At 51.4% G+C, this 24,654-nt stretch overlaps 1 protein-coding gene across 1 annotated transcript in view; it reads left to right on the plus strand.

Moving 5' to 3' along the window:
• The window catches only part of LDLRAD4 (low density lipoprotein receptor class A domain containing 4), a 298,933-nt gene that overhangs the window by 271,991 nt on the left and 2,288 nt on the right, over positions 1-24,654 (plus strand). Inside the window, 1 exon segment of the mRNA XM_057526646.1 lies at positions 11,769-11,920. Within this exon segment, the coding sequence (XP_057382629.1) occupies positions 11,769-11,920 (152 nt within the window).

Consider the following 24,654-nt stretch of genomic DNA (forward strand, 5'->3'; position numbering starts at 1 on the left):
ATGCTTATTTTTTGCTATGCAGCCATGTAAAGACATTCCTAACTCTCCAAATGGTGTTTATCTGTGAAAATCTCTGTGGGACACCCATGGGGTGTGGAACTTGGTGGGGACACAGCAGGCAGGGCCGAGACGCCCATGGTGCATAAATGGGAAGATTGGACCAGGCTGGACGCCGACCCAGGTTCTCCGTGACAAAGATTCTGGCCTAGCAGAGCAGCTCTTTGCCACCCGAGATTTTCTCTGAAGCTTATGAGCTCTGAGGTAAAATCCCTGCCCTGTGCTGCCTCATTTGGCCATTCAGGTCACTCCGCTTGTCATGTTTGGATCTTGGCTGGAAGCCAATGCCTGGAGCTTATTCAGTTCCTTAGATCAGCAGCTGTCTGCAGACAGAACCCAGGACGAGTCCACCCGACAGCGAATGCCTGCCCGTCAGTCACGTGCAAGGTCCATATGTTTCCTCCTAAGGACTGTCCACGTGGTGTGTATGTGTCACACGGATCAATGAACAGAGGACCTTCGCGGAGGGAACCTTGGGGATGAAGGCGGAGGCTTCAGTCCTGGTTGCCATCACAGCCCCTCGTGAAAGTATGTGTCTTAAGTGCCCCTTCCTGGCACCGTCTCCAGGGCCTCGCTGCACATAGGCAGCTTCAGGCAGCTCGGAGACGTTTTGTCACATTAGTGAAATCAGCCCATCAGAGCACTCATTTTAAAGATGTACGTGTACAGTGAGGAGGGAGGAAAGAGTTCTTGGCCGCCCGTGGTTTTACACTTTCCTGCTTGTGTGTGTGTGTTCAGCCGAGCACTCTCCCCACACCCTTCTCGTGTGGATGCTGCTGTGTTCTCTGAGTGAAGGGAGAAGAAATCCTGGCACCTGTCAGCTAAAAACGTGTTGTCAGGGCCAGCGGGAGTGAGTGAGTGTTAGGGCTGGACTCCTGGATCAGGTCAGGCAGTCCTGCGTTCCTCCCGAAGCGTCCTCCTGAGGCCACTGCTTAGAAGGGCAGAGGAGCAAAAGTGAGACCAGTTCCTGAGACTTAGCCCTGCGGGTCTTCACTGAGGCGGAGGAGCGGGGCCGGGCCGGCATCAACCAGGCAGCGAGGCTCACGGGCCAGACCGGCCCTGCTGGGCTCCCTTCGGCCGGGCGCAGCCAGACAGCATGCACCCGCTCTAGGGTGTGGGTGCCCGCCATCCGTAAAGACAAGCCTTTTTAAGTGATTTTTAAACGATTAAACAAAATGAACAAGGAGCTTAATTTAGATAGACTCCCCTGCCTCCAAATGCCCTGTGGTGAGGAAGCCAGCCCAACAAGTAGGTGTGTAAAGGCAGAGGGGGCCCAGCAGCCACCAAAAATGAAAAAATGTTGATTGTTTTGGTGCATGAAATATACATCTTAAATAATGTTAAACCCCAAAGTGGACTCTTTGCAACCATTTCAAAATGCAATTATGTCCCTCAGCAAAGGACAGAACAGTCTTTCAGGTCTCAAGTTGATGAAACCCCTACTTTTCAAGAACCAAGTCACTTGGGATCTTATGAATATCCCTGCCTGAGCTGACTGGAACCGCCGGCCAGGACCCCAGCTGCAGGGACGGGGAGGGTCTTCACCCAGCCTGTGACTGAGAAGAAATCAGGAAAAGTGTAACACAGGGAGGGGAGTTACGTTTTAGGATTTTTGCTCAAGAAAAGTCAGGCTGTGTTGAGTGGCACGTGCAAATGTGTACAACTGTTAATTTTCCTGCTGAAATTCCCATTTCTTTTATCCATGTGAAATCTCTGAAAAATCTTGTAGATGATCCTTTTGTTCCTTCCCTGCCTGTCCCCAGTAGTTAGAACAGAGGGGTGGTGTCTCTGGCCGACCCCGGGCTGGTGGACATCAAGCCCCTGACGGCTGATCACGGGGCGGGGCCGACTCACTGTCCTGTTTCTCTGCTGGTCGTTCCAACAGAGTTTAGTTTTGCTTTGACCACACGTCCTGTGGCCCACGTGTCATTGCTATTTACCCTAAATAAGGAAAACAGAGGCTATTCTGGGCCCCGAGCAGTGCTTGTGGCTGGGTTACTGGGCGGGGGCTGGCCTGATGCCCTTTCCCCGCGGCCCCAGGGTAGCAGAACCACTGGAGGTATTTTCTGTGCATGAAACCAGCTGTCTAGACCCTGGGGAGAGGGAGAAGTCTCCTCCGGGGACAAGCTCTGCTCTTCTCATTACCTGGGGTTCTTGTAAAGTAACACTGGGTAGTAAGGAGAGTCCTCACTGTATCACTTCTCTGTGGTCTATTTGTGCTCCCCAAGGCGGGGGTGGGGGGCAGAAAAAGGAGAGAGAGAGACGTGTGGGGTGGGGGGAGGAGGGGGTGGCAGGAGGCAGCCAGTGAGGGTTCCCCGCTGTGGCCCTGACTTTGCCAGCTGGGCTGCAGCCGGAGCTTAGCCACAGGGGCCTTAGAGCTGCGCTCAGCGGTGAGAGGCTCTGGGGGACGAGGAGCCAGGTTGGCCAGGCTCTGGGCTCCGGGAGGGATGCTGTGCTCACGCGGCCGGGTGACCCACCCTGCCAGGGTCAGCGCTCCGTGGGCGCTGTCTCCACTTCTCCAACTCGGCGAGCTTCTAGCGGAGATCAAGGGCAGGAGTGTGGTATTTGATGTGCAGGTTCCCCCTTTCTGCCTTGTCTGGCCCGAGGGAGGCCAGGCGGCTGGTGCAGGCGGGTCCTTGCTTTGTGTTGTCAGCCCGTCGCCGGGTGGTCAGCTGCCCTGGGGGGCGGGGCGCTCCGAGACCCTGAGACACCCTGCTTTCCGCCACAGTCCTGATTCCTGGGCTGCTGTTGATAATTGGTGGCCATGGCCTGTGGTTGGAGCCACAGCGCTTGAGTCTGGCACCTGCGCTGGGCGCCGATATGATGTGATGAGGTGAGGCGGGGACAGGCAGACAGCCCCCTCCCCCCGCCCCCCGCCGGCTCCCACTGTAGCTCCGAGAGGCGAGGAGGCGGCCTGGAGCCGAAGGGATGCTTTCAGCGGGGATAGGGGGCTGTGTCACAGCAGGACCCCCGGCAGAGGACCGATTATGTCCACTGAGCCCCTGGGCAATGGCACCCTGAAGGAAGCCCCATTTAAAAACCTGGTCTTGAAAAAAGGTACATTCCAGGCCAGCCGGGGAGGCTGCTCTTGGGCTTGGCGGTGGCTCTCAGAGTTTGGTCTGAGGACAGAGCTGAGAAGAGTAGAAACTCCCGAGAAGCTGGCGTCTGCCTGGAGGGTCTGTCGCCCTGGGAACCCTGCAGGGCTGGCCCTCCTGAGGAAGGTGTGCTCTAGGCTCTTTGGTTCCTAGGGGGAGGAGCGCAGTGCACACGGTTGTCAGTTTGGAGTTTTGTTTGTTCAGATGCTCTGTGCCTGAGGCTGAAACCTCCCCTGGAAATTCTGTCACTTGCTGCCACACATGTGGGTACTGTTTTTTTCACCCTGACTCTTTGAAAACAGCATTTTAAAGGAAAGATGCATTTCTCAGGATGTGGGGGGTTTATTGGGCAGTTTCTCAGGTCAGCAGTGCAGTAACAGCAGAGGTTAGGAAGGAGAACCGTGACCCTGACAGGGAGAGATGGACAGACAGACGGATGCCAGCTGGGGAGCCCTCAGACACGACTGCTCTTAACCGTGAACAAGGAAGGCGGTGACTTGTGCAGCTGTGTTTCTTCCTGATACACTTTCCTAAATTAATGACGTGGGGGTGGAGGTGAGGGTGGATTTTAAGTGAACCTTGTGGAGGAAATTACGGTTTTATGTATGCATTTTCCCCTATTGATAGCAAAGGGATAGACGTTTAAAAGGTTTGTAATTGCTCTTAGTCCTCTGCTATGTTTTCAGAAAATCCTGTCAATCATCTTTGATGGGAACATATTTAACTAAATTTCTTTCTGAAGAGATCATGAAGCTCTAGATTATAAAATGCATGAAGAGCTGTATTGGGTGCCTGCTTGGACCTCAGTAGATTAGAGAGATGCTCTTCTAGCTGGATGGACTCGCAGTGTAACTGTCACCGCCTGCCCGCTGGTGCGTCCACGTCCCCCAGCCTTGGCCTGGAGTCAGCAGGTGTGGTGCGGGAACACCTGCCCCAGAGGCCCTGTGCCATCCCTGTGCTCGGCTCCCCTCTCTCCTCCCACAGACAGTAGGTGTCACCTCCCACTTCTATGATCATGCAAGACATTTTAGGTAAACGTATGAATAGAAACTAACTTATATCAACCATGGGGCTCCCGGCATGGAGCAGTAACAGCACAGCGGGATGGCGGGATGGTGGTTACAGGTGAGAGCCTTTAGCAGAACCTGAGCAGCACGGAATTTGTCAGCAAGGGTTTGGTGGAGTGCGGTTCTGTGCCAACACTGTCCAGAGCAGGTGGAATTTCTTCCTCGCTTTGTCTCTCACGAGCCCTGAGGTGCTGCCTGCCGGGGACCCTGCAACAGAGCGCGATGTGCCCCAGGGTCACTCCATGCTGGCGCTGGGCCAGGGCCGCAAGCCCGCTCTTAAGGAGCCGTGAGGGGGCGTCTGAAGGAAGTGGAAGCCAGGGTGGCACCGTAGCTGGGGTTTCTGGGGGTGGCTCTTTGCCCCTTGTGTTGTTCTACTTGTCGTAGGATGGATGAGAGTAGCCAGCCCACCCCAAGGGAAAGAAAATTCAAAGTATGGAATATAATCATCCTGATGATGGCTCTTAACTGTTTTGCCTACTGAACTTCAAACTGTGAAGTTATTCATATAACACAGGCTGAATTTCCCCCCTTGACCACAGTGTTTAATGAGTGTGAATTTTCATTCAGCCACTAAAGTCTCCAAGAGTATTTTTATACTGAGTTCACAGACTTGAGGCAATTTTAGTCTGTAGACTCCACCCCCTGCTCCCACAGTCTTCCTGCCCCCCACTGCCCCATGTCTGTAGGATCTGGGAAAGAATTCACTGGCCTTTAGGAACATCTAGCACTTTACAAGTGTCACAGAGCCATAAGAGTAAGACACCCCAAGGCTGTCATCACCACACCCATGCCCAGGGGGACAGGGCACAGTTCCTGTGCCCCAGTGGACGCAGGGACCTGGGATAAGCCACCTGGAGGGCAGCCCTGGGGTCTCCACGTCCCTGTAGGTTCCAGCACTTGGGGGAGCGATGGGGGTGCTGCCGTGGGGGGTGGGGACAGCAACCCCAGGTCTTATGACATCACCGTGTTTTGTGTGATGCTTCCCCTGAGTGTGGCTGAGGTGTCCGCCTGCCCCCCGCCCCATTATCAGGGCTGTAAGGGCATAAACTATACATCTGGGGCTTCAGAGTAGTTAAATGTTGAGAAGAGGGCGTGTGTGGAGGATGATGCATTCGTTGGGGGACAGGCCTCGTGGAATGGGGGGTCCACCCTCCCAAAAGCAGAAGCGAGTGTCGTGTTGGGAGCCTCAGGCAGCAGAGCTTAAACATAGCCCGGACACTCGTGCCTCTGGCAGAGTCAGCCCAGCTCCTCCCTGGACCATGTGCTTCTCTTGCTGCTGGAATTCTCCGCGCAGCCTGGAGTTTCTTGGAGACGTTTCCATAAAAATAGGGAGATGCCATCATCACCTTGTCCCTGTCACTGTGAGAGATGAAATCAGGGTCTGAGATGTCTTCCTGTGAACTTGAGACTCGATGCTGTAAAACCCCTGGTTGGGTGGCAGTGACTCATCACTACAGCGTCATCAGCCTACAGCCCCTGGAAAGCAGGGGGCGTGAACATTTGACTTTGCTCTAAAAGTCTTCCCTTCGTGGCCTGCTTTTTGGCGTCCTTCTGCTGACATCGGTAGCTGTTGGAATCAAGAACTGCCCAGTGGGCTGTGTTCAGACTCCATATTGAAAATTTGGAAACCCTGAGGGATCCTATTATTTTCTCAGAATGCTATGTATGGTTCCTGTATACTTGTTTTAATAGTTCTTCCAGAATTCATTCTCTTCTTCCCCTTGCCTCCCCACCCTTCCTTTCTGTGTACCCCCATTGCACATCCCCTCCCCCGCCACATCCTGCAGGGCCGGGCGCGGGCAGACAGGGTGGGAGAGGCAGGAGGGCCCCACCTGCCGCACTTCTGTGTCGCCTGGGCCCAGGGCTGGGTGCCCCCTCGGTTCTCGGGAAGCCGTGCTGGGCTCGAGTCTGTCCCATGGGTGCAGCTCTTCAGGGCCTGTTGGGAGTTCCCCGGGGGGCAGGTGACAGGCCTCACCGCACCTTCTGCAGTGCTTTGCACAGCCGGCACCCTGGGCCTCCCGGGCTGGGGGGAAATTGGGGAGAAATGAATGCGGTGTGAGGTGGCGGGTGTGTGTGTGTGCCCGCGTGGGTAAACTGCTCCTGAGGAGGGCGGTGGTCTCAGAGGACGCGGGGAGCCCTGACTACAGTCCAGGGAGTGGCTGGACTTTGGGCCCCAGAAGCCCCGAAACGTCTGTGGTTGAGACCAGAAGTGAGAAATCTGGAGACGACACCGTGACGAACAGGTGTGCTGAATTTCATCCAATTCTTGCATTCAGAAGTGGGGAATGCAGGGCTTTGTTTTTGTTTTTTAATGTGAAGCTTCTTCTACTTGTCCTGTGGAAGTTATTTTCTTGAGAAGGTGTAAAATCAGGCCGTTGGCGACAGAGCCACATCTGGGGGCTGGTAAACACTTTGGGGCTGAGTGCCTCTGAGCCGTCTCCACAGCGGGGTGGGGGGAGGGGGAGGGGGGCTCAGGAATCGTGAAGGAAGAGGGGACAGGAGTCACTCATCTGTCACTGTTACTACAGAATGTATGCAGGGGTGGCAGCTGGGTTTGGGGGTCTCTAAGCCCCTTCCCACCTACCATCCCATCTTCAGATGTCCTGCCGTGTGTGGTCTTTACATAGTTCGCCCTTTATGAGGTGTTTTTAGTAGGATGTTCCTGCTTAAAGTGAAGGAGGCCGTGGGAGGACAGGGGTGCCCACACACCCCCTGCTAAGCTCGGAGGGGCTGTTGGTAGCACAGGACCTGGGTCTGGATGACACCATGCTTCTCCCCAGGAACCATCTCTGTTTCCTCCAGTTTTCACTCTGGACCACTCTCGGGTTGGGGGGAGTATGTGTGGCCCCAAAGAGAGTAAAGCCTCGCACTTTCCAGTTGTTAGCGTTTGAAAAAGCAGTCTGTTTTCATGGACTGGTTCGCCCAGAGTTCAAAGTGAAGGGCTTCTGTCACCCAGGGCTGCCGGCCTCAGCTAGTGGCGCCCTGGGGGCCGGTTCCTGCCATCCTGTGCCCGGGCCCCCAGGAGCTGCTCCGAGCACATCTCGAGTCCCGGTGTTAGCATTTGTACTAGAGGGCCTGTCATCAGTCCGTGTGGACCACCTGTCCTCCAACTGTGGCCACAGGACCCCCAGGGACCCCAAGACCCTCCCGGGGGTCAGTGAGGCGGGACCTCCTCCTTGTACCTCAGCCACATGTCCCACCGGTGCAGGTGAAGCAGAGGGGAGGCCACTGGGAGTAAAGAGGTGGGCACTGTGTAAAGTGTGGCAACGGGAAGTTATTTTGTTACATGTGTTAACATGTGGTGAGTTTTATTTTTTTTTTTCCTGAAGGCTATTAATGGCTCTCCATGAACCCTAAGTTAAAAACTTCTGATTCACATATTCACACTGCACAAGCTAACTCACATCCATCTCAATGTCAATATCACTTATTTATTTATTTATTTATTTATTTTTGGCTGTGTTGGGTCTTCGTTTCTGTGCGAGGACTTTCTCTAGTTGCGGCGAGCGGGGACCACTCTTCATCGCGGTGCGCGGGCCTCTCACTATCGCGGCCTCTCTTGTTGCGGAGCACAGGCTCCAGACGCGCAGGCTCAGTAGTTGTGGCTCACGGGCCTAGTTGCTCTGCGGCATGTGGGATCTTCCCAGACCAGGGCTCAAACCCGTGTCCCCTGCATTAGCAGGCAGATTCTCAACCACTGCGCCACCAGGGAAGCCCGAGTTTATTTTTTAATGAATAAATATTTAACATCTTCAAGTTTTAATTTCAAATGTGGTAAATACTGGTAGACGTCATCCACACAGAGCTCTTTGGGGTAATTGGTCATGTTGGGGTACAGAGCAGCCCTGGGACCAAAGCCCTCAAGGGCGGCTGGTCTCCAAGCAGGAGGGAGGGTCTGGGGAGGAAGCTCTGCCAGTCTGGACACGTGGTGGGGGGGTACTTCTGGTGCTGGCGCCTCAACAGGGACGCGGCAGGGCCCAGGGCACAGGGCACGCCGACCGCAGCCTGAGAGCAGGTGGTTCCCTTTGAAAGAAAGGTGGGAGCTCCTATACAGTTTCCCACAGCTGAAGTCTGTCTTACCTTTGCTTGTGCTGAACTTTTTAGTTTGATATTAGATCAGAAGATTCATGCCTATCAGACAACATAAAGGGTTCTACATGCTGTCTCAGACCAGAAGAAATAAAATCCAGAGAAAATAAAGATCTGAACAGAAAAATCTTAGAAGAAAAATATTTTTAGAATATTGGAGAGAAGACCTTCCTAATCAATGGGAAGCTTAGAAGCCATAAAGAAAAAAGATTGTGACAATATTTGATGACATAAAAATAAAAAAAATTTATATCATCTACAGAGAAACTCACACCAAAGTTTAAAGAAGTGACAGACCAGGAGAAAATATTTGCAATGCATGTAGCAGATAAAGATTTATAGCCATAATATGTAAAGACTACTTACAAATAAAATAAATGAGAAAACTACAAATAAACTAATATAAACTAATGTTATGAAAAAGAAAAATACAAATTTACCAGTGATCATAGGGAAAGATCACAATCACTAGTAACCAGGGAAATACAAATTAAAACAAGATACGTGTTTTTGCCCATTAGATTAGTACACGTGGAAAGGACTGAGGGTCTGGGGCCATGAGGCAGGAGACACCCTGCCCTCTTCTTGACAAGAGGAGCATTTACAAGGTTGTATCAGTTTTTGGAATTTTTTCGTAGGGATGCTTACAAATGTGGGTCACACACAATCTTTTGGTCATGGTAGGAAAAAAAACAAAACCCAACCACCTAACACCCATCGCTTGGAGAATGCAAGTCCCAGTGTTCTGTGTTTAGGAACCGGTGGCACCACAGGGAATGAGGTTGGTTTACATATTTTCTTGTTTAAAGGTGTCTGTGATGTATTGAGTGGAAAAAAGAACAATATATTTGTACAGTGATTCCATTCATTAAAAAGAAGAAGGCCCTTATTCAACAGGCAACACACAGATACACACAACGGGTGAATTGTGCCCCGGACGGCGTGGGCGTGGGGGTCGCAGTGAGAGCTGCCGGCCTGTGCAGGGGAACTTATACGTTATACACTATTTCCATCTATGTTCTTTGAATTTTAAAGAAGTCTTCATTATTTTTTATAATAAAAATGCTTTTCAAATGAAACACATATATACCCCCAAATGTGCATAGAATTATGAAAATGTAATTTGATTGTTTTGCTGCAAATGGTCATCTGCATAGCCTTCCATATTCAGGAAAAGATGACCTAGAGTGACATCCTCCAAGTGAAGAATTAACACGCAAAGATGTGTGCGGGGCCTCTCGCCGTAATCGTCATCCAAAAAGCAAAGCAGTTTTCTTAAGAAGACGAAACATTTGTCAATTCCAGGGCACGATTTAACCTGAAAGGCAAGTTTTGAATACTCTGCTGTTCATTCACAAAATAGAAATAAAAGTTGGTAAAACAAAGCATTATTTTGGGTTCAGTCTTCATGCTGCATTAGTCACCCTTGACTCCCTGCTTCCTATCTGCTTGTCCCCGGAGCAGGGGTCCGTGGGTTGGTGGCTCGCCCTCCATTCATCTCCTGAGATGCCCCCTTGTGCTTGGCAGCCAGGGCGGGCCTCACCCCTGCCTGCGGGAGCCGTCCTCTAGGTGGGCACCTGTGCAGTGGGCTCCAGAGCCTGTCCTCAGTCCACCTCTTCATGATGACGCCGGGCCCGCCCACACCTGATGCCGGGAACACAAGGTGATGGAGGCAGGTCCCTCATCGCTTACACACACAGCCTCATCCTGTGTCGTTGATGACGAGGTTTGGGGTCCAGATGCATGGGCACCTTGTGACACAGGGTGTCCTGGACACAGGACAGTTGTCTGCAAAGGCAGAGGGTTGTGAAGACGTGTTTCTCCCTCACAGGTGTGTCACACACCTCATAGCATGTGAGGATAAACAAGGTCACGCTGGTATCTGTACCCCAGCTGCAAAGTCCCAGCCTAGACCCTCTGACAGAGAGTGATTTCAGTTTCCAGGAGACTCCACCTTGAAGATTCTGATCGTCCTTGGGAGGTACTTGGGTGGTTCCCTGGGGGCTTCCTCCCCAGAGGAAGTACAAGGGCAATCTCCTGCCCATCAGCCACGAGGCCTCTGGGCGTCCAGAGCAGACAGCTACGGTGGGGAGCCCAACGTGTGGGCCCAGTGGCCCCAACCCCTCCTGCTGCTGGGGCTTTGCCTCCTGCACCTGCTCAGCCTCCAGTCAGGGGTGCGTCCAGCACACCCGCCTGGGCCCTGCTGCTCCCCACGCAGGGCTGTGGGGTCCTTGGGCCTCACACTCATCATCTGTTCTGCAGCGCACCCTCTCCCCCACCTGGGGCCACTGGCCGTCCCGCCCGGTCCAGCAGGCATGTTTGTAAGTCTTTGTCCATCAGGTGTGCGGGGCGGAGGGCTGGGGTGGAGGACGGCGCCACAGGACAGGACACAGTGGGATCCAGGAAGACCCTCACTCTACCCCAACGGGGTGGATGTGGGGCGGCACCCAGCCCCTGCCTGCGTTGCGCAGGTGTGAGCCCGCACCTGAGAGCAGTGTACCCACTGGCCGGTGGCCTGAGCCCTGCTGCAGCAAGAGGGTGTGCCGTGCGTGCACGTGTGTGTGTGTCTACATGTGTGCACATTCCTGTGCCCGTGTCCACACGTGTGCGCGTCCCAGGCAGCACCACTGCAGACAGGGCTGTCCCCCTCTTGCCCTTCCTGCACTATGCCCGCCCCCCGCCCCCTGCACAGCCACCTCCGCTCAGAGTGTGGGGAGAACAGGGCAGCAATCGGCTGGGCGGGAGCAGAAAGTCTGGACTGACCTTGGCCCTGGGCTCCACTTCCCCTGAGAAGCTGAGGGCTGGCACCCTCTCCTCGAACTGCCCGTGAAGGTGCCCACTGGGGAGCGCATGGTAGCAGTTTAGACGGGCTTCTGTAATGGTGCGGTCAGAACCCAGTTGTGCCACAGGGCTGGGGACCATGGAGATGCGTCTCCTCAATCACTTCCCCTGGTGGGGCCTTCGCAGAGCGGAGCTGGGGCTCTTTGTCAGCATGTTTTCCCTCCAGTGTGCTGCACGGCCCCCGCGTGGAGGTGCTTTGGGAATCATAGTTTCCACCCCCCTGGGGGTTGGGGGATCTGGCAGGGACGGGGCCCCAGAGCTTCTTGTGTCCCAGGAGATGGCACCCAGGAGCTGCCTGCCCGGGGGAAGGTCCCTGTGTGGTGGCCGCCCGTGCTGTGCACACGGGGCTGGACCTGGTGTCCTGTGTGACGCCGGCCTGTCACAGCACAGCCCTTCAGGAGGTCCCGTGGGGCCAGTGGGACACGCTCGACCAGGCCCTTCTCAGGACAGAACCGCAAAGATGAGGTCTGTCCGTGCAGCCGGGCCTCCCTCCATCACTTGCTAGCCACACAGCGGGGCTCTTGGGCAGCAGGCCTGGGGGAAGTCGTTTCTGTCCCAGGGGGGTCTAGGAAGAGGGGTGGCCCTGGGCCCGGCTGACGCACTCTCCTCTTCATCACAGCGGAGCTGGAGTTCGCCCAGGTGGTCGTCGTGGTGGTGGTGGTCACGGTGATGGTCGTGGTTGTCGTCTGCCTGCTGAACCACTACAGAGTCTCCACCCGGTCCTTTATCCACCACCCGGGGCAGGGCCGGAGGCAGGACGGGCCGCAGCCGGTAAGTGTGGGCTGAGCAGGGCCGGGAGCCTGGGTGCAGGATGGCCCTGGGCTCGGCGTGTGAATCCCACACACAGAACGCCCAGTCCGGGGGCCCGACCGTGAGGCCAGTCCCCCCCCAACCCCCCAGCACGGTCACCACTGCCTGGACGGCAGTCAGCACACTCATTTCTCCTGCTCTGAACTCTATGGACCGTGCAGTCCCTGCCCCTCCACGTCTGGCTTCCTTCCCTCAGTGTCATACGTGTGAATTCCATCCACGCTGGGACATGGTCCAGGGTCAGCGATGCATCCTGCATCCCCACCTACGCCCATGAGACGGGGGCTCAGCGGGGCAGGACAGGGAGGGGGTGGGGCCCTCTGGGGCACAAGGGTGGGCAGGTTGTGTGGGCCTCACAGAACAGCAAGGCTCTTCAGGTTGGTTTTTTAAAAAAAAAATATTACTAGCTACTTCCTGCCCTGAATCACTGCCCTCCTCTGGGAAATAAAACACTGATATTCAGCTAAACTGCTCTATGATCTAACCCAGGAGCCCAGGGGCCATGGAAGGTTCAGGTCCAACCTGGCTTTGCTGTCTGTGGTTCCAGTGGCTGTCAGTGAGAGCTTGGGGACACTGAGTTTAAACAATTATATATTCTTGGCTTCTGTGGTGGATGAAGGATGCTGAATCCCCAAGCATGTTGGGACCAGGGCTGCCTGGTGACTGGCCTAGGGAGGCTGCCCTGAGTGTCGGGGCAGCTGTCCTGGGGGGACCCCTTGGGGGGGCAGGGTCACACTTCATCGGGGCCAGAGTCGCTTGGCCAGCCTTCGGGTCTGCTGTCCCCATGGGTAGAGCTGAGGTTTGCCCAGTGTCCTATGTCCGTGGCAGGCAGAGCCGGGGGGAAGGGTGAGGCTGCTGTGTGCCGCCCCCAGACCCACGGGGACGAGATGGGTGCTGGGGGCTGCAGCTCAGCCCTGAGGAAGACGCTCTCTCCCTCTGGCTTTCCCTCATCCTCCGCTGTCCCCTCCCTGCTGCGTTTCCGTGAGGCCCGTGCAGGGCAGGTGTGTCCCGAGGCTTGGGTTTTCCTTCTGATAAAATGGGAGTGTGGATACTGCTCACCGAGGTTTCACAAACTCATGATGCACTTTTACACGGTGACCAGAGACAGTTTAGGCACAGGCCGGACCTCCATTTCATGTCTAGTCCAGAGGAGAAGCCTCACTCTCCCGGACAGGGACATAGATCCAGATCCCAGGAGCACTGGGGGTCACTGCCTGGGAACGTGCCCCCCACCTGGCTGGGCTTCTTGCCTCCTAAGTACCTCCTCCTCCCTCCCGGTTTCTAAGAGATGCTGCTTCCCTTCATCGGGCTCTGGGAGAGCAGTGTGATCCTTTCTTTCATACTCATTGTTCCTGACCAGGGGACCTTGGGCGATGTGGGGAGATGTTTTCGGCTGTCACGGCTCGGGGACGGTGTTGCAGGGATGCTCTGAACGTCCTCAGCTTATGGGGCGGCCCTGCCGTCCTCCCCGGGGGCCCTTCAGCGTGAGACGGGGATGCTCTTAATACACATGGATCTCATGGCAGGCTCGGGGGCGTCAGCAGAGTGAAGAGAGCCCTTGCTGACAGCTTGGTGGGCGTGGGAGGTGTCCACAGGGAACCTGCCCCATCAGAGGGTTTCAGTCTGGGCTCTGCCTTCCTTTGCTCACTCTGTCAATCAGTGAATGTGAGCCTGGCACCCACCAGACAAGGAAAAAACAATGCAGTGAGCCCCAGCCTCCCCCCATCAGCAGTGCCCATCTGGCTTGGTGGTATTTTCTCAATCTCGGGGGAGGCCAAGGGGTCTCCAGGGGCCATTTGTGTGTGGGGAGGGGTGCACATCGGGAGGCCGTAAACCGTAGAAGGGTGTGCGGTGGAGCAGCTTCAAGGTGCCCTTCTGGGTGGCCCCCTGCCCCGCCCCCAGCATCCAACCAGCCTCCTCCAAAGGGGCTTAGAGGGGCAGGCTGCCCGTGGCCTCGTGTGGTTTGTGCTCTCCTAGGGAGAAGGTGGCCGAGGCTGGAGGTGCCTGGGGTCGCCATTGTCAGGGTGGTTCCGTGTCTGCTGTCAGAGCATCCCAGGAGCTGCTGTGCCTGCTGTTTGGCAGCTGGTGGGTGTGGGGTGCCCCCTGCTGGCCTCACCGTGGATGAGCATCCATGACTCTGAGCCTATGAGTTGCTGGGACCTCCGCACTTCTGGGGGCCTTTTGACCCGTTTGTTCCAGAACTGTGTGAGGTCTCCATGGCCATGTTAGTAAAAAGTGTGTTTATTTTAAACTGCTATGAGAAGGGCTGGGCATCTAATTTGTCAGCTTCTAGGTGATCTGGCTTTGGTTAAGGTTACTTTTATGTATTTCCTATGGAAGACTTGATAGTCAAGATGGAAAAATATAGGACAGTAGTTGGGATTTTTTTTTTTTTTGGCTGCGTCAGGTCTCAGTTGCGGCACACGGGATCTTCGTTGTGGCATGCGGGCTTCTCTAGTTGTGACACATGGGCTCTAGAGTGCGTGGGCTCTGTAGTTGTGGCACACTGGCTTAGTTGCCCCGCAGCATGTGGGATCTTAGTTCCCTGTCCAGGGATCGAACCTACGTCCCCTGTGTTGGAAGGCGGATTCTTAACCACTGGACCACCACGGAAGTCCCTGGGTTTTGTTCTTGAGAAAGAGGCTGAACATGTAGATGTTCTGATGTGGTTGAGGAGACTTGACTCCCTCTCTGCACTAATGGGCTTTCCCTGGTTCCCAGGGAGAGTCCTCTGGAAAAAGGTGGGTTGGACCAGTTGCCCCTTTGGGCCCAGCTTGCCCTGATTCGGGGAGTTTGCTTTGTGCAGTCACAGCCCCTTCCTCACGCGGCCCCTTGCCACCTCCAATGCCTGTGGGAGGACACACTTCTGTGCCAAGGGAGGGACGGATGGAGTCTGTGTTGGCCGAGGCCAGTCAGCCTGCATCACCACAGCGTCCCTGAGACGCCATTCCAGGGGAGCAGGGGTATGGGTTGGACCGGCCCTGATTTTGGTGGAAGCAGCCACTTCTGGATAAAAATGAAAAAGAGTGATCAGCTTCAGTTAAGTTACAACAAAAGTAAATGCTTAAATAGTGGCAGCAGCAGTGAGTGGGTTTGTGATAAAAAGCCGTACGTGTTCTTTCTGAGGGAGCCTTGCCTTAGTGTTTAGAGCCTGGCTTATGTGAGTTCGGAACTTTGAGACTGTCTAGGTTTCTTTTCATTATCTTAGACCACCAAATAATAGGAAAACAATAAAAGGGCATAAATATTCCAGACGCAGCCCTGAGAGATGTTCACACACATCGCTGGAGCCTTTCTTTCCTGAGCCACGGGAGGCCCGCGTGGCCTTTTCTGACAGCCTTGCCTGTAGGCCACCCCGTAGGGCCCACCAACCTGCCTGGACGGCAGGCAAGGCGAAGGTGGCCGCCCATCTACTAGGAACAGCAGAGGGACGGGAACGTTTAACTTAGTTTGAATCATATGAAATTGTGGGTGTTCAGCCATTTTGACCTATAAAAGCAGCAATTTCAATTTAAGAAATTAACAAAAGGAGTCACATCAGGCATTTCTTCATGACCAAATGCTGCAGGGATTAAATCAATTGTGAAAGTGCCGTGCCTGGCCTCCCTGGAGCCAGAGCAGCGCCTGGCGGGCAGTGGGTGCACCAGCCCCGCGAGGAAGGACGGGTCTGTGGTGCAGAAACTCGGGTGTGGGGGAAGTCCAGGCCCAAAGACCCTCCCTGCAGATGGCCAGACCTGGGCGAGGGTGTGGCCAGTGTGTGTGTGTGGTTCCCCCCGCAGGGTGTTTTGACAAAACTTGATCCAACTTGAAAGAACTGGGAGATTTCACGTAAAAATGGAAATTTACATCTTTCCTTGAAAAGTGAGCATATCAGCCACACTGGCCTGTATTCCTGCTTGGGTCCCCCAGGCCAGGGCTGCCAAGCAGCCTGTGCTCACCTTCCGCTGTGGTCCCAGCCCCTGCACGGGCCTCAGTGGTGGGCCGGTTTGCACAGAGGTGATTGTTTTTGGAGCAAACATTCTTCTGCATTCATGCCTCTATCACAAAGGTGAAAACAGAGGTGGACCAAGGGGGCCACTGGCTTCCGAAAAATGGGGAAACTTCCTTGTGGAAGTAAAGATCATTCCTATGAGATTAGTGGTTCGGCCAGGTGAGGTGAGTCTGGGTCACAGGACGGTGTGTCCCGGGCCTGCTGACCAGTCCCGCGCTCGGAGCAGGGCCTTCCTCTCTGTGACGGGGTCTGGGCTCCTCTCCACTGGCCTGGACGCCTTGCGGAGCAGGGCCGGCAGTTCTGTGCAGGTGTGTCCTGGGGCCCCACACAGCTCATTCCCACTGTGGCTGAGAGCCCGGCCACTGCGCACCTGCCTAGTCTCATTTCTACCTACTTCAGCCTGTGTTAGGAAAGCATTTCTAAAATGATAGGAAAGACCCATTTTCAGGAAGGCGCAAAAAATGAGCTGAGGGCCTGCCTGATAATGCAGGTGGAGCAGGCGAGTTTGTGACAGTCTGAGTGTAGCATCGGCTGGTCCAGGGCGCAGGCTCCCTGCGAGCAGGTGGATTCTTGCTGCACTGTGAGACTGGTGGGGGTTGCTGCCTACCTCGTTTCATGAGCATTTCCAAGTGTCCAGGGGCCATGGGCAGCAGGTCAGGCCTCCTTTAAGCATCAAGCACGGGATCCTGTCTACCTCCTGTTTGTCTCAGCAGGAGCGGGGTGTTTGCAGACTGGCCATTTAAAAGGTTTTACCCTTGAAGCATTAGAAGATAAACAATTTTAACAGCTTGAAATGAGAATGTCTCCTTCAAGTAAGAGAAAGGAGGCCAAGTTACTGGTGAAAATTGGATAAGGATGCTGGGCCATAGCTGTTACACAGCAGAATCTCCAAGATCTGTCTAGTAACTTAGATCAAAGCTAGTAACTTAGATCACCCTTCTGCTGTTGATGTTGCTCAGAAGAGTTTTAAAATTACCTTCAAAGCTTACAGGTCATTTTTAGTAAAATTTTCAAGAGACATTTTAAAAAAATTCTCAATGATGGCAAGCCTTCCTTTTTTTAATTTGTTCTCTGAGGCTGGGTTTGATTTTTGGTACCAGCCAAAATCCATTTAGAGTTAAATCTCATTATGTAGCTCATCAAGTTACTGATACAATTTTAGTGCAAAGTCAAGTGTGACCATTAGTAAGGCTGATGTTATTCACGCTACAAGCTGATGGTGCAGAGAAAGGCCAGGAAGGACCCAGGAAGGGGGAGGTGGACAGAGGGCCTGGTCTGTGTTGTTAAGGCTCTTGTGATGAGGATGTGTTCATGCATTACTTTTGCAATTAAAAGACACACTATGCTCACATAAACTGATGCTGAAGACAGTTTCAATAACATTCTGAGCATCTGTAATCTGTAGACTCCCAAGGTAACGCATTTGAACACGGTTGGTATTGTGACAAAAGTATGCTAATTGATAAAAAATTTTATAAACAATTTTTAGTAACCTTCTAAATAGGCATTAGCATTAATAATCTAATGGTAAAGTTTGTTTAGTTTGTTTTTACTTAGTCCTTAAAAACCGGTGTGGTTTGTTCTGGGGAAAAAAAAAGTTCTCTAAATTATCCTAATTCTGAGAGGCCCTTGTTGGGGAGGTGCGCAGGGTCGTCAGAGACTGCACGGGAAGTAGCTGGGATCCGGCTCTGTTACTCCCCTACCAACTCCGGGACCGCGGGGAAGGCACTTGGCTTGTGCCCCTCACGCGTGAAAGGAGGCTCACAGTGTGTGGTTCCACGTCGCCCTGAGCTTTCTGATTCCAGGCTGCTTTCTCCTGAAGCCTGATTGCTCACTCTCCCCCACCACCAACCCCAGGAGGCATCACATTCCTCCTTTTCTGCTTGCTCTTAGGGGCCTGTAGGCCTCCCTGAGCTATTGATTGTTGTGGAAATACAAAGCATTCCCTTTCTTTTCTTCCCAGCAGAACTTCCTTCTTGATTTGTCTTTCTCTTAAGGGACGTGCCCTAGATTGAGTAGAGTTGGGAGGGAAATAGTCTTGCGAAGTCTGATGATGGAATCCCAAGGAGGATAAAGGGGAAATGCTGGAGAGAAGAGTCATTGGCATCTAAGCTGTTACTGCTGTCTAGGATGGAAAAGTCAGAACTACTAAAGCATCTGGATGGTGGAGAGGTTGCCTAGGAAAAGGGAAGAAACAAGAGAAAAGTGATTTTATCAGAAGGCAAAGATGTTGCTGAATATCCAAACATCAGTTTTACCTATGCTTTGAAATTCACCCTGGGAAAGGGCGTAAAATCGATTTTCAAATATTTGAGGCCATATGATATGTTCGTTCACTGGGAGGAACCCTTGGGTAGAAGCCAAAATATCCAGCAATGGCCTTGCTTTACACAAACTGGCCATGACACCTCCAGTGAGTCATATACCCTCCTTGGGCCTCAGTTTCCTCCCATCCAAAATGAGGGAGAGCTGGCTTAGATCACAGACCTTCAGATTGTTTTTGACCCCTCTGACCAAATGTGTAGGAAACACATTTTACATCACAATCCACAATACTCACACGCAACTGAGGCAGAACTTTCACCAAACAGTACTTAAAATGTACTCAAGATGTTTTCTGTCTGTTTTATCTGTGGAATGCTGGCTGTGACCCACTTAAATTGATTTTCCAGCTCTCTAAGAGGCTGCAACTCACAGTTTGAAAAACACTATATTGGGTGTTTCCAGTCCCCAAATCTGATGATCCCTGTGGTCCTTTGTGTGTGGAAAGGAGAGTTTAGCTGAGAGCTAAACCAAGAAAGTTCAGAGCATGGGGTGGTCTCACACGTGGTGGTCTCACATGTGGTGCCCAAGGACCCAAGGCAGCAAGCAGGCTTCAGCCGCAGCTCACAGCAGAAGCCCGTGAGTCATGGTCACAGATGACTCTCTTTCAACGCTATAAGCATTGTATCCTTTGGGTGGAAAAAGATCCAAGAGATACAGAAATAAAGATTATAAGAGTACTATGAGCAATTGTATATCAACAAATTGAATAACCCAGATGAAATGGAAAGATTCCTAGAAACACACCCTACTAAGACCGAATCATGAAGAAATAGGAAATATGAATAGATCTGTAACTAGTAAGGAGATTGAATCAATAATCAAAAACCTCCCAACAAAGAAAATTCCTAGACTAGATGGCTTCACTGGTGAATTCTACAAAACATTTAAAGAACTGACACCAGTCCTTTTCAGATTCTTCCCCAAAATTGAAAAGGATGGAACACCTTCTAACTCATTTTATGAGGCCAGCATTACTCCAATACCAAAGCCCCAGGCAAAGACACAACAGGAAAAGAAAAACCAAAGACCAATATCCCATATGAATACTGATGCAAAAATCCTCAACAAAATACTAGTAAACTGAATTCAGCAGCATAATAAAAGGATTATACACCATGACCGAGTGGGGTTTATTCCTGGAATACAAGGATGGTTCCACATTATGAAATCAATCAATGTAATGCACCTCATTAACAGAATGAAAGGAAAAAAACTACATGATCATCTCACTGATGCAGAAAAAGTATCTGACAGAATTCAACACCCTTTCATAATAAAAACATTCAACAAACTAAGATAAAAGGAAACTACCTCAACATAATAAAGGTTATCCATGAAAAGCCCATAGCAAACATCATACTCAACGGTGAAAGACTGAAAGCTTTCCCTCTCAGATCAGGAAAAAGGCAAGGATGCAGGCATGCTTTCACCACTTCTATCCAACATAGTATTTATTTTAAGTTTTAGCTAGAGCAACAAGGCAAGAAAAGGTATTCCGGTTAGAAAGGAAAAAAAGTAAAATTATCTCTCTTTGTAGATGACATGATCTTATGTGTAGAAAATCCTAAACATTCCAATTAACAAAAAACAAACAAAAAACACCACTAGAACTAATAAATTCAGCAAAGTTGCAGGACACAAAGTCAGCCCCCTAAAATCAGCTGCATTTCTTTACACTTACAATGATCAATCCAAAAAGAAATTAAGAAAACAGTTCAATTTACAATAGTATCAAATAGAATAAAATACTTAGGAGTAAGCTTAACCAAGGATATGAAGGTTTTTTTTTGTTTGTTTGTTTTGTTTTTTTAAAATTTATTTATTTATGGCTGTGTTGGGTCTTCGTTTCTGTGCGAGGGCTTTCTCTAGTTGTGGCAAGCGGGGGCCACTCTTCATCGCGGTGCGCGCGCCGCACCTCTCACTATCGCAGCCTCTCTTGTTGCGGAGCACAGGCTCCAGACGCCTGAAAGGCTCAGTAATTGTGGCTCACAGCCCAGTTGCTCCGCGGCATGTGGGATCTTCCCAGACCAGGGCTCGAACCCGTGTCCCCTGCATCAGCAGGCAGATTCTCAACCACTGCGCCACTAGGGAAGCCTGGATATGAAGGGTTTGTACACTGACAACTATACAGCATTGCTGAAAGAAATTAGACACAAATAAATGGAAGACATCTTGTGTTCATGGACCTGAAGACTTGATCCTGTTAAGATGTCAGTACTACCCAAAGCAATCTACAGAATCAGTGTAATCCCTGTCAAAATCCCAATCATGTTTTTCTGCAGAAATAGAAAAGCCCATCCTAAAATTCATGTGCTATCAGAAGGAACCCCCATCCCCACCTACAGCCAAAATAATATTGAAAAAGAATAACAAAGTTGGAAGTTTCACGTCTTGATTTCAAAATTTACTACAAAGCTACAATAACAAAACAGTGTGGTGCTGGCATAAACACAAACATTTAGACCAACAGAATAGAATAGAGAGCCCAGAAATAAACTCTCTGATGTATGGTCAAATGATTTTCAACAAGGGTGCCAAGACCATTCAAGGAAAAAGGACAGTCTTAAAAAATGGTGTTGGGAAAACTGGATATTCACTACAAAATAATGACATTGAACCCTTATCTGCTACCATATACAAAAAATTAATTCAAAATGTATCAAAACCTAAATGTAAGAGCTAAAACTATTAAACTCTTAAAGAAAACAATAGGGCAAAAGCTTCATGACATTGGATTTGGCAATGATATCTTGGATCTGACACCAAAAGCACAAGCAACCAAAGAAAAAAATAAGTAAACTGGACTTCAAAAATTAAAAACTTAAACTTGTCAAAGGACACTATCAAGAGAGTGAAAAGGCAACTCACAGAATGGGAGAAAATATTTGCAAATCAGGTATCTGATAAGGGATTAATATCCAAAAAATATAAAGAACATTTACAACTCAGCAACAAAATAAGTGAACCTAATTTTAAAATAGGCAAAGGACCTGAGTAGGTATTTCTCCAAGGAAGATATACAGATGGCCAATAAGCACATGAGAAGAGCTCAGATCACTAATTGTGATGGTTAATTTTATGTGTCAACTTGACTGAGCTAAGCAATGTGTCTATGGAAGTAATTCCGGAAGAGATTACCATTTGACTCAGTAGACAGAGTGAAGAAACTCTGCCCTCACCGATGTGGGTGAGCATCATCCAATCCCTTGAGGGCCTGAGTAAAAAAAAAAAAAAAAAAAAAATGGAGGAAGGGCAAGTTCGTTCTTTCTCTCTTTTCTTGAGCTGGGATGTCGATTTTCTCCTGCCTTTGGACATCAGAGTTCCTGGTTTTTGGGTCTTCAGAGTCCAAGACATATACCAGTGGACGCCCCCCACCTCCAGTTCTCAGCCCTTGGTATTTGGACTGAATTATACCACTGGTTTTTCTGGGTCTCCATCTTGCGCATAGCAGATTGTGGGACTTCTCTGCCTCCAGAAACATGCAGCCAATTCCTATAATCAATCAATCAGTCTCCTATTGGTTCTGTTTCTCTGGAGAACCCTGACTTAATACACTAATCATACACAAATCAAAACAATAGTGAGAGGGGCTTCTCTGGTGGCACCGTGGTTAAGAATCCGCCTGCCAATGCAGGGGACACGGGTTCGAGCCCTGGGCCGGGAAGATCCCACATGCCATGGAGCAACTAAGCCCGTCCACCACAACTACTCAGCCTGCCACAACTACTGAAGTCGTGAGCCACAACTACTGAAGCCCACGTACTGCTCTGCAACAAGAGAAGCCACCGCAGTGAGAAGCCTGCACACCGCAACGAAGAGTAGCCCCTGCACGCCACAACTAGAGAAAGCCCGGGCTTAGCAACAAAGACCCAACTCAGCCAAAACTTAATTTTTAAAAAAAAACCATAGTGAGATGCCACATCACACCCACTGGAGTGACTATTAGCAAGAAACCAGAAAACAACAAGTGTTGGCAAGGATGTGATGAAATTGGAACCGAAATGGAACTGCTATGGAAAACAGTAGTGGTCCCCCCACCTCCAAATTAAACATAGAATTACCGTATGATCCAGAAATTCTACTTCTGGGTGTGTCCTCAAAAGAATGAAAAGCAGAGATTCAAAGAGATATTTATACACCCCTGTTCATAGCAGCATTGTTCATGATAGCCAAGAAGGGGAAACAACCAAGATATCTATGAATAACAACATATGGTATGTACCTAAAATGGAGTATATTAGCCTTAAAAAGGAATGAGATGCTGACACAGGCTACAACATGGATGAATCTTAAAGACATTATGCTCAGTGAAATAAGGACAGTATTGTATGATTCCACTTAGACAAGGTCCCTATAATAGTCAGATTCATAGAGACAGAAGGTAGAATGGTGGTCACCAGGGGCTGAGGGGAGGAAGGAATGGGGTGTTAGTGTTCAGTGAGTACAGCGTTTTCAGTTTGGGAAGAAGACAAATTCTGGAGATGGATGGGGGTGATGGGTGCGTGGCAACGAGGATATACTTAATGCCACAGAACTGTATGCTTTCAAATGATTAAAATAGTAAATGTTATGTATAATTTACCACAACTTTAGAAAAGACAATTTTGATTTCCCACTCACCACCCAGCCCGCAGAAGTGCCAAACAGATTTAAAAGGAAAAAATCCAGTCATTGTGTTCCAGGTCTGCAGACGACACATCTGGATCGTTGGAATCATAAAGACAATCACTTGGAAGAGCACGTGATTTTTAAAATCTCTAATGCAGACGTTTTAGTGTCAGGCAGATTCAACTTATGGGAAAATTTTCTGTCCATGTAGCTGTTTACCATTCAGAAGGAGGAAAATAGAATGCAGATTCCTTGAGGGTAAAGGAACCTGAAAATGCACGTCTTCAAGCCTGCGAGATCCGGAGTTGTCGTGTGTCCCTTTTTCAGAAGATGCAAATTCACTAGAGCCCCTCAGGGTGGCCCAAGGCTTTCGTGGGCCTGGGTCCTGGTGGCCATGCTCCCGGGCACCCACGGAGGCGTCTTCAGGGCCACCAGGGATGCAAGGGCGCCGGAGGTGCTCTGTGGACGCAACGCGGCATGAGGGAACAGTTCTCACAAGCAAACAGCTACGAAAGACGCAGTGTGTATGGGCCCGCGTAGCGACACTAGCAAGATTTTGTTCCTGTTGCTCAGAACTCTGTGAGCTGCTATCTTATTTCCCAGCTTATTCCGTCGTGGTCAGAGGACCCGGCTTCCCGCGAAGGGTGGCGGGGCGGCCGGGCCCTCGTCTCGCAGGGCTGTTCCCGGTGCACCAACAGAGGCCAACCTCATGGCCTCCCTTCCGAAGCCTGAGCTCAAGGCAGCCGCCAGCGAGCAGCTGAGTGAGCAGCAGGGGCGGCAGCCAAGGGGAGGAGCGGGGGCGTGCCCTGCGGAGGCTGTGGCGGTGCAGACCCGTCCCATGACGATGGCCCCTGGAGAGGAGGGGGTCCCCGCGGAACCACAACATTCCACCTGAGCAGACCTGGAGGCGCCTGTCCCAACCCCCGCACCCCCCGGACCCCGCGCCAGGAGCAGGCCGAGTGGCCAGAGAGGTCGGGAGGGACCAGGAGGAGTGGGGTCAAGGGGAAGGGCAGCAGGAAGCCTGGGAGGAGGCCGGGAAGTGCGTGGATTTAGAAACAGGTAGGTTGACGTGACTTTGGTGAAATACAGGACTCGGTGTGTGCAAGGCTTGGTGTGGATCTCTTTTTGGCATTTTTCCAGTTTTGCTAATTTCTAGGGAAATAAAGCCATTGAGAATAGTTATTGCTGTTTTCGGAAAACGTGCTACTACCCCTCTTCTGGGTCCCTTCCTGCCCACTTCATTTGGTGCTGTGACATCTGGTTGTCAGGCTGCACCCTGTGCTTTAATCTGCTGTTGCCAGGGGTGGAATTCTTAGTAACAGTGGAGGATGCTCTGTGCTGTTCTCAACGTGGGAGTGACGTCTCCCTTGACGCAAAGGAGCATGCCTAGGGCTGGGACACCTGGTTAGAGCCACTCTGTCGCCGTTAATTAGTTGTATAGTCAGATCTAGGGATGCCACCTGCTCACAGCGAGGGGGGCCGTGGTGGATGCCCGCCTGCAAGGACCAGGGGAGGTCGCTTTCACTTCTGAAGACCTGGGGCTGTTTGACCTCCCAAGTCTACCTGTGGGCACTTTCAGGTCACAGGAGGCCATGATGGCAGGAGGTCGTATGTGCACATCCCTGGGAATCCAAAAATACAGGCACTTCTCTACCCCCCCACCCCATTCTTGTCTTACTAGGCACAAAAGCCCCGCAGACCCTGCTATAGCCAACAATTTGGGTTCAAAAGGGATACCACACTGAAATGCTCTGTAGACAAGTTTATGGTG

Source organism: Balaenoptera acutorostrata, chromosome 13 (genome assembly GCF_949987535.1).
Source record: "Balaenoptera acutorostrata chromosome 13, mBalAcu1.1, whole genome shotgun sequence".
In the NCBI taxonomy this organism is placed as follows: domain Eukaryota; kingdom Metazoa; phylum Chordata; class Mammalia; order Artiodactyla; family Balaenopteridae; genus Balaenoptera; species Balaenoptera acutorostrata.